The 10,000-nt window shown below is 50.1% G+C and overlaps 2 protein-coding genes across 2 annotated transcripts in view; one reads left to right on the plus strand and one right to left on the minus strand.

The window, feature by feature from the left end:
* Positions 1-10,000, minus strand: part of ttyh2 (tweety family member 2) — a gene marked incomplete at both ends in the record, with an annotated part of 84,007 nt that overhangs the window by 59,978 nt on the left and 14,029 nt on the right.
* On the plus strand, positions 4,168-5,796 carry LOC308167171 (E3 ubiquitin-protein ligase TRIM21-like; the record flags this gene model as incomplete). Its single annotated transcript, XM_080541549.1, has 1 exon — positions 4,168-5,796. One exon carries the CDS (start codon positions 4,168-4,170, stop codon positions 5,794-5,796), a length of 1,629 nt encoding a protein of 542 aa, XP_080397675.1.

Genomic DNA, 10,000 nt, shown 5'->3' on the forward strand with positions numbered 1-10,000 from the left:
TGTGTGTGTATGTGTTTGTGTGTGTGTGTGTTTTGTGTGTGTGTGTGTGTGTGTGCCAGTAATAGTGAGTCACAGCAGGTGGTCTGAGGGCCTGTGAGAGAACAGCGTCCCACCCTCCCGTCCTCCATCCCACCCTCCTCCCTCCATCCCACCCTCCTCCCACAGCTCCAGCTGGAGAGCAGGTGTTTCCTCATCCCTCTCTTATTCCTTATTCACCCCCGCTCTCCCTCCCTCCATCCCTCTCTCCCTCCATCCCTCTCTCCCTCCACCCCTCTCTCCCTCCATCTCTCTCTCCCCTCCCTCCCTCTCTCCCTCCACCCCTCTCTCCCTCCATCCCTCTCTCCTTTCACCCCCTCTCTCCCTCTCTCCCTCCATCCCTCTCTTATTCCTTATCCATCCCTCTCTCCCTCCATCCCTCTCCCCCTACATCCATTTTCTCCCTCCACACCTCTCTCTCTCCCTCCCTCCCTCTCTCCCTCCTTCCCTTTCTCCCTTGATCCCAAAATTCCTCTCATTTCCCCCCTACCGCCCCTCTCTCCCTCCATCCCTCAGACTGAGAGAGAGAGAGAGAGAGAGAGAGAGAGAGAGAGAGAGAGAGAGAGAGAGAGAGAGAGAGAGAGAGAGAGAGAGAGGGGTGGAGGCGTCAAGACAGATACAACAACAACTCCGCTCCGGATGTTCTCTCGAGAAGCAGCACAGGATTTATCCGGCACACGTTTTTTTGTTTTATCCATTTTATTTTTATCCCTATAAGTACCCTAAGTTCCCCTCCCCTTCCTTTTTTTTTTCTCCGTCAACAATCCTAACAATCTTCTGGGGCCGTGTTGCGTCCGGAGCCATCTGGCAGACACGCTGCTGCGCTGTCAGCTGTCCACAAAGACCACGGAGGGAGCTAAACCCCGTCTCCCAAACGGAAGGATCAGCAGGAACACGTCATTACTGGCGGCCCGGAAAACCCTCCCAGGTAATCTGTCTGCTCCTCCAGAGCCTCCTTAAACCTGGAAGACCTGGAAGACCTCAGCCTGTCTGGGCCCGGGGGGCGGCACACACACACACACACACACACATACACACACACACACACACACACACACATACACACACTCACTCACACACACGTGCACACACACACACACGGAATGAAGAACGGGTGTCTGACAATTTGTTTTTCGATACTGTTCCTTACTCCATTTCATGCATTTACAATGAGCCACCCCGAATCCTCCGATTTCTACCTCCCCCGGCCTCCCCTGGTACGAGGGCGCCCCCCTGTGGAGAGTGAGTGTAAGCTCCGGCATATTGTTGCATGCGGCGCACGCATATTAAAACCTAGGCTAGTTATCTTAATTCCTCACGCCTTTTTGCACTGTGATTATTCACCCTCACTGTGACCCCCCCCTCCCAGCCCCGGGCCCCGCTAATCCCCCCCGCCCCCCCCCCCGCCCTCACCCCCGCCCCCCCCCACAGCCCTCCATCTGTTGAGGTGCTCTGTCCCATTTCACGGCTACATGCCCCTCCTGCAAAGTGGCTGATGAGAGAGGACCTCATCTGGTGAAATCAATATAACACACACACACACACACACACACACACACATGCATGCGCCACACACACACACGCACACACGCATGCAACACATGCACACACACACACACACACACACGCATGCAACACATGCACACACACACACACACACACACGCACACACACACACACACACACACACACACACACACACACACACACACACTGGAGGAAGTGGCCAGGGGAGGTCAGGCCAATCAAACCATTAGGGAGGGTAGAGAGGGTAGAGACCCCCGATAATGACCGCCCCCCCCCCCCCCTCCGGCTCCTGCACTCACTCTCCTGTCTCCCTGTGTGTGTGTGTGTGTGTGTGTGTGTGTGTGTGTGTGTGTGCGTGTGGTGTGTGTGTAGAGTATCTCCTGTTCCCCTGACTCCTGATAGAACCGAGGTGCATTCAGACAGATAGCTGACCCAGACTGTGTGTTCATATCAAATGGGGGAGGGGTGTGTGTGTGTGTGTGTGTGTGTGTGTGTGTATGGAAGGGGGATGGGGGATACAGTATAATAGAGGTGAGGACATGGAATGAGATGTGTGTGTGTGTGTGTGTGATGGGGGGAGGGGGCTGGTAGATAGACATTGCCAAGACGTATTGTCGAGATTGAGACGGGGGGTGGGGGGGGGGGGGGGGGGGGAGGGGCGCGGAGGGGCGCAGAGGGGCCCACCAGCCCCTCGCCGCATCACCATGGCAACGGCAGGTTTGTGTTGGGCGCCCTCGTGGATGAACGAGAGAAACTCTGGGACTCTGTTCACGAAAACACACGCAGACCCACCAGACAGAAACCCCATTAAACTCAACCAAATGATTAAAGAAAACAAAAAGAAAAAGACACACTGGAAAGAAATCTACCAAAAACCAGAGCAAAATGGAACGCTACTTGTCTCTAAACAGAGAATACACAGTGGCAGGATACCTGATACCTACTGTGAAAGATCCAAAACGAAGGAAATCCTTGACTATGTACAGACTTAGTGAGCACAGTCGAGAGAGAGACCTGGCTCCCAAGACAAGACAGACTGTGCACCCGCTGCACACGAAATGAGCTGGAAACAGAGCTGCATTCTTTAACTAACTGCCAACTGTACAAAAACATCAGAGACACATACTTACCACGGTTTGTTTTTATCTTCACATTTGCTTTGGCAATGTTGACGTATGTTTTCCCATGCCAATAAAGCTCTTTAAATTGAAATTGAATTGAGAAAGGGGGGGGAATTGCCAATTGGGAATTACCAATTGTGGTGGTGATGGTGGTGGAGGTGTGTGTGTGTGTAGAGCAGACCTGGGCATTGTACGGCCCCCGGGCCGCATGCGGCCCTATGGCTGTCCCTGGCCGGCCCTGCGTGAGGTAAAAAAATATTTCTTTCATAATAATAGAAATAACATGTAAATTAGTGTAGGCAAATGCGTCCAGTACAATTGCATTGCTTTCATTTTGAAGGCGACAATTTTTATTTTCAATTGACGTTTGTGCGTGCGTGACTATGTTACACATCTTCACTGTAATGTGCAGTTGGAGAGATGCTGAGGAGAGAAATGTCTGCTCGTTAAAAAGAGAAAGATTGATGCAGAGTGTAGGGTTTTTAACAAGACCAGGGGCCCTCATTCATAGAAAGTACTTTGGATCAAATGTTGATCTTACCCGTGTCGTACGTAGAAAACCACGTCAACGTAGTGATTTATACAATTTCAACGTGAGTCAATTTTGACCGTGGAAATGATCGTAGCTCGACGGTCGAGTATTCATTTTTCACAAGCCACTTTAGTTTCACTTTGCATGAATTACAGTAGGCAGTGCGGCTCACATGCCTGTAATAACTCTGCATAACCAGTAGGTAATGTGCGTACGTCAAGGTCAATACCCGACGTAGAGCTACGATCGTTTCCACGGTCAAATCGACTCAAGTTGAAACTGTATAAATCACTACGTTGACGTGGTTTTCAACATTTTATCCAAAGTACTTTCTATAAATGAAGCCCCTGATCACAAATATTATTGTGATTACAGTTTATACTGACTGGGAACAATATGATGATTGATGATTCTTAATGACAGGTAAGAAGAGCGTGTCTGTAAAACCACATGTTAGAAACAGAGCAGCCTGTAAAGGGTTAACTCTGTTCCAGGAAGGAGAGCTGTACTGGGAGGGGAGGAGCATCTCAACGTCAGGCAGCTGAAATGAAACTAAACTGTGTAGAGACATGAAGTGTATCGTGGACAAGGGCAGACTCTCTCAAACTTGTTAGATATAGTCCTCAAACAGGTATTTATCACACATACAGTATAAAGGACAGAGACAGCGTCCACACTCTCACAGAATCACAGACAGGTGAGTTAAGACTTACAATGACAAGTCAAGATAAACTATTGTGTAGTCTCTACCAGTTTGGTTTATAGACAGTTCAGCATGTAAAACGTATTGATTTGTTTGAAGGACATTTTCTATGTGATGTAGAATAATGTTATCATCATTGGTCGCTGTATAATCTCATAAGACAGTCTTGTCAACTCCATAGCTGAAACTATTGAGATCTGATTGATTCCAGGAAATGCTTTATGGTGTCACCTTTGGTCTCTCTAGATATGGCTTCCTCCAGCAGTCTCCTGTCTGAGGAGCAGTTCCTGTGTTCTGTCTGTCTGGATGTGTTCACTGACCCAGTCACTATTCCATGTGGACACAACTTCTGCATGGCCTGTATCAGAGGATACTGGGACACCAGTGAATTGTGTCTGTGTCCGTTGTGTAAGGAAACGTTCTATGGAAGACCTGAGCTTCGCGTCAACACAACGCTTAGAGAGGTTGTAGAGAAATTCAAGACAATGAGAGTCAGGGCTGAAGACGAGTCCCCTGCCGAACCTGGACAAGTGTCATGTGACGTCTGCACTGGGACGAAGCTCAAGGCTCTGAAGTCCTGCCTGGTGTGTCTGACCTCTTACTGTGAGACTCACCTGGAGCCTCATCAGAGAGTCACAGGCTTAAAGAGACACAAGCTGATCGACCCTGTGGAGAACCTGGAAGACAGGATGTGTAAGAAGCACGACAGACCCCTGGAGCTGTTCTGTAGGAGTGATGAAATGTGTGTGTGTCAGTTCTGCACTGAGACAGACCACAAGACCCATGACACCGTCCCCATAGAGGAGGAGTATGGACAGAGGAAGGCTCAGCTGGGGAAGACAGAGGCAGATGTTCAGCAGATGATCCAGGAGCGACTGCAGAAGGTTTCAGAGATCAAACACTCAGTAGATCTTAGTAAGAAAGATGCACAGAGAGAGAAAGCAGACAGCGTACAGGTCTTCACTGCTCTGGTGGACTCCATGAAGAGAAGCCAGGCTGAGCTCCTTGACGTGATCGAGGAGAAGCAGAAAGCAGCAGAGAGGCGGGCTGAAGGGCTGATTAAAGAGCTGGAGCAGGAAATCACTGAGCTACAGAGGAGAAGCACTGAGCTGGAGCAGCTCTCACACACTGAGGACCACCTCCACCTCCTCCAGAGCTGCCCTTCCCTGTCCACCCCTCCACACACCAAGGACTGGTCTGAGGTCAGGGTTCACAGTGATCTCTACGTGGGGACTGTGAGGAGAGCTGTGTCTCAGCTGGAGGAGACACTTACGAGCGAAGTGAAGAAGTTGTGCGATGTTGAGCTGAAGATGATTCAGCAGTATGCAGTGGACGTGACTCTGGACCCTTATACAGCAAGTCCATATCTCATTCTGTCTGAGGATGGGAAACAAGTGAGACCTGGAGACACAAGAAAGAATGTCCCTGATAACACAGAGAGGTTTTCCCTGTGTGTCTTTGTCTTGGGAAAGGAGGGTTTCTCCTCAGGGAGGTTTTACTATGAAGTGGAGGTGAAGGAGAAGACTGGGTGGTCTGTAGGAGTGGCCAGAGAGTCCATCAACAGGAAGGGGCAGATCACACTGAGCCCTAGGAATGGATACTGGACTGTCTGGTTGAGGAATGGAAATGAGTACAGGGCACTCGCTGGCCCTGGTGTCCCCCTGTCCCTGAGAGAGAAGCCCCAGAAGGTGGGGGTGTTTGTGGATTATGAGGAGGGCCAGGTCTCCTTTTATGATGTGGAGGCCAGGTCTCTGATCTACTCTTTCACTGGCTGCACCTTCACTGACAAACTCTATCCATTCTTCAGCCCTAGCCTGAATGATGGTGGTAAAAACTCTGCCCCTCTGACCATCTCTCCTGTCAATCATGCTGGCTGACCAAGCAGTAAAATAAGCATTTAGATTAATCTTTATCTGTTGTCACTCATTAGGAAAGATTATGGTATATTTCCCCACACAGAGTAATTTCTGATCTGGTTATGGTTTGTTATCATATATTTTGTGCTCTCAGTGTGTCTGCTAGATGGTGAATATGCAGCAGCAATGTCAGATACAGTAAAATAGGTAAATATTACAATAATAACTAGCTAATAATTAAAATACAGTATGAGAGCATCTGATTTATAATAATTTGAACACCCAGAGAAGTCAAACAGTCTCATGTATGTAGAGTCATGTGTTCTTATGAGGCTGGAGAGGCTGGGCTGGATCTGACATGTCTCTGCATGTGTGTGACGTAATTACATTTAACAGAATGTACGTTTGATAATAATGTTATTGATTTAATGGCTTGCAAAGGGAATCAGATATGATTAAACAGTTTAATAAGGGTGACTGTGATTGTAATATGATACACATCTTCTGTACTTGATGTTATAAGTTTGTCTACTGGTCCGGCCCTCAACAATAGTCCCGGTTTCTCATGTGGCCCATTGTGAAAATGAATTGCCCACCCCTGGTGTAGAGAGACAGGGAGAACCAGGACGAGGAGCCTGAAGACACTGAATGAATGAATAAAGTAATAAAGCAGCACGTAATGGAGTTGATTCAGACACTCGTGTTTTAACAACAATGCTTTCTGCACTCTCACTCTCCCTCTCTCTCTCTCCCTGTCTCTCTCATATCCTCTCTCTCTACCTCTCTCTCTCCCTCTCTCATATCCTCTCTCTCTACCTCTCTCTCTCCCTCTCTCTACCTCTCTCTCTCTCCCTCTCTCTCTCTACCACTCTCTCTCCCTCTCTCTCTCATATCCTCTCTCTCTACCTCTCTCTCTCATATCCTCTCTCTCTCCCTCTCTCTCTCTCTCTCCTCTCTCTCTCCCCCCTCTCTCTCTCTCTCCTTCTCTCTCCCTCTGGCTCCTGTCTCCTATGTAGAGCGGTGTACAAACACAAAATAATGGCCTATGAATTATGGAACACCTGTATTCTGCACTGAGGCAAGTCCGAGACACACAAACGCACGCACGCACGCACGCACACACGCACGCACGCACACACGCACACGCACGCACACACGCACGCACGCACGCACACACACACACACACACACGCGCACGCACGCATACACACACAGAGACACACAAATACACACACTAAAAGAGTCCCCATCACAAACCACACCCTGCCTCACAGACCTATAGTACTAGTATAGTATAGACTTCAGTCAACATGGAGAGGTGTGTGTATGTGTGTGTGTGTGTGTGGGGGGGGGGGGGGCAGAGAGAGGGAACCCCCTTCTGTCTCCACTCCAGCTCCCTTTCTTTCTTCTCCTTTCTTCTTTCTCATCCCTTGTTTTGGGGGGGGGGAGACAGGAGGAGGCAGATATTGACAGAGGAGCAAGAAGGGAAGGTGCACCTCAGCAGAAATACAATCCCAGAGAGAGAGAGAGAGAGATGGTGGGGGGGGATGGGTGGAGGAGGAAGGAAATATAGGGAAAGCTGGATGATGAGTACAGGAAAACAACGTGGACGGGGAATGCAGAGAGAGGAGAGGAGGAGGGGGAAGAGGAGGAGTGAGAGGAGGAGGGGGGCAGGAGAGGGGACAGGAGAGGGGGAAGAGGAGGAGTGAGAGGAGGAGGAGGGGGAGCAGGAGAGGAGGAGTGAGAGGAGGAGGAGGACAGGAGAGGGGGAAGAGGAGGAGTGAGAGGAGGAGGAGGGGGAGCAGGAGAGGGGTTAAGTTGAGAATATGAGAGAACAATAGAAGAGCAGCATGTGAACGGTTAGCAGATAAAGAGCCTCCTGATTGGACGGTCAGAGAGGGACTTCCTGTCCCATTGGGCATTACACTGACCTCTGACCTCTGGTCTGGAGACTAACGCTGAGTCATCGAAACTGAACGCTAACTAAAAAAGAAATGGGGGAGAATGGACGCTTGCTTCACAGAAATGTTTCGGATCTCTGTGGTGTTGCATTACATCCCCCCCCCCCCCCCCCCCCCCCCCACACACACACACACACACACACATACATACACACATTACATAACACACACTTACACAACACACACATCAAAACAGAGATCCCAAAAAATTAACAATCATTTAAATCTACACTGTAAAAAGCTGAAAACTCCCCCCAAAAAGTTGATATATATTATTTGTATTCAAATATATATTCCAAGTTTCAGTCATCCACTAGACGGCAAACACACACTGCACTCTGCCCACATGGCTGGAGAACAATGGATCCGTTGAGATCATCCTGCTTTCCCTGTTGCGTTCACAGAGCAGACAGATTAGGGGTTCAGGTCCCCCATCCCTGTCAGGTTAACACTCACCTGACGTCTACAGCAGTAATACTAACTCCCCACTGACTCAGCTGTCTATCACACACATGAATGAATAACAACCACACACCTAGCCTCAGGGGATCATGGGACAAAAAGGAACCGTGTATCATGTGACACTAATAGCCTGGGGAAGGAATCTCCCAGAAGGCAGTGGGGGTGGGGGCGGGGTGGGGGTCATGACAGTCCCCCTGCTCCCTGAAGACGCTCCAGACAGGCAGAAGGGGAACCGAGGCGTCCATGTGACAGGTGACTTCCACACCACGGAGAACTGCACACACACACACACACACACACACACACACACACACACACACACACACACACACAGAGCAGCATACTGGAGGATTCTAACAGAGTCACCGTCAACACCTGACAAGCCTCACGCTGTGGCACAGGCACACACACACACACACACCTGTGTTAATTTCCAACACGAGGAGACTGACTAAGAGACTGCATGTTAATGAGTGATGTTAAAAGTGGATCTGTGTAGAGTGATGATGTAGAGGGCAGGAACAAACCGTCTGTTCAGGTCCGGTAAGTGGTCCTGAATCATGCACACACATACACACACACACACACACACACACAGACACACACTGTGGAGGCAGCCTCCGGCAGCTGAGGAAATTCAGGCTGCCGAGGTCCATGATGGTCCAGTTTTACACGGCCATCATAGAGTCCATCCTCACCCACTCCATCATCACCTGGTTCCCTGCTGCAACGACCAAGGACAAGGCCAAGTTGCAGCGGGTGTTACGTTCAGCAGAGAGGGTGATCGGCTGTCCCTTGCCCTCCCTCAACTCCTTGCATGACACCAGGGCTCTGAGGAGGGCAAGAAAGATCATGGCCGACCCCTTCCACCCCGGCCACGGCCTCCTCACCCTGCTTCCCTCTGGAAGAAGGTTGCGGCTGCCTAAGGCACTGAAGGCCCGCCACAGGCTCAGTTTCTTCCCCTCAGCCGCCAGGCTGCTAAATGACTCTGGCTTCCCCCTCCCCCCCGCCTCCAAGTCTGCCCAGGACTGAATATGCACTAGACCTTGTATAACTTTATTTACAGCACTATCCATGCACTGTCTGTCCTGTGTTGTCCTGTTTTTGCCTGTTTTTGCATTTGTATTGTACTTGTTTTGTTCATATGTGAAAAAAGCATAAATGCACCTTCTGTAATGCCAAAGCAAATTCCTATATGTGTCAAGCATAATGGCAATAAACGTTATCTGAATCTGAATCTCCCGGTCCACACGGAGGAGCTAAATGTGGCTATGCTAATGTGGCTAAGCTAATGTGGCTACGCTAATGTGGCTACGCTAATGTGGTTACGCTAGGCAGAGAGCCAGGGCCCCGTGTTTTCCTAACGGCTCGAACACACCGACCTCTACCTCAGCGGCGCGTGTGGTGGTGCTTTTCCTTTCGTGCGCCCGTGTTAACGGGTTAGAGCAGCCACGCAGTCTCGCCGCGACACGCCGTGTCGAGATTCGGACTCTCGCCTATTTTTTTTCCGTGGGCCGCGCGTGCAAAGGTAGATAGGGCTGGCAGTAGCCAGTGTGGAAGCCGCAAGTGTGAGAGCCGCAGACACCACACACACACACACACACACTGCTGAGGTAGAGGTTGGGTAGACAGGTGTCTGGAGGTGGACCGCGAGGCCCCCGGGGGAGCTCCTGGGCAGACAGTGACATCCAGTGACGTCCGGCGATGGTGACAAGGGTTAAACAAGACGCATGTCGCCCCCGATTGATTGGCAGACTAGACAGTTGATTGGTGGATGTGTTTTGGATCTAGGGACGGTCTCA

The sequence above is a fragment of the Nansenia antarctica genome (genome assembly GCF_963989245.1).
Source record: "Nansenia antarctica genome assembly, chromosome: 11".
In the NCBI taxonomy this organism is placed as follows: domain Eukaryota; kingdom Metazoa; phylum Chordata; class Actinopteri; order Argentiniformes; family Microstomatidae; genus Nansenia; species Nansenia antarctica.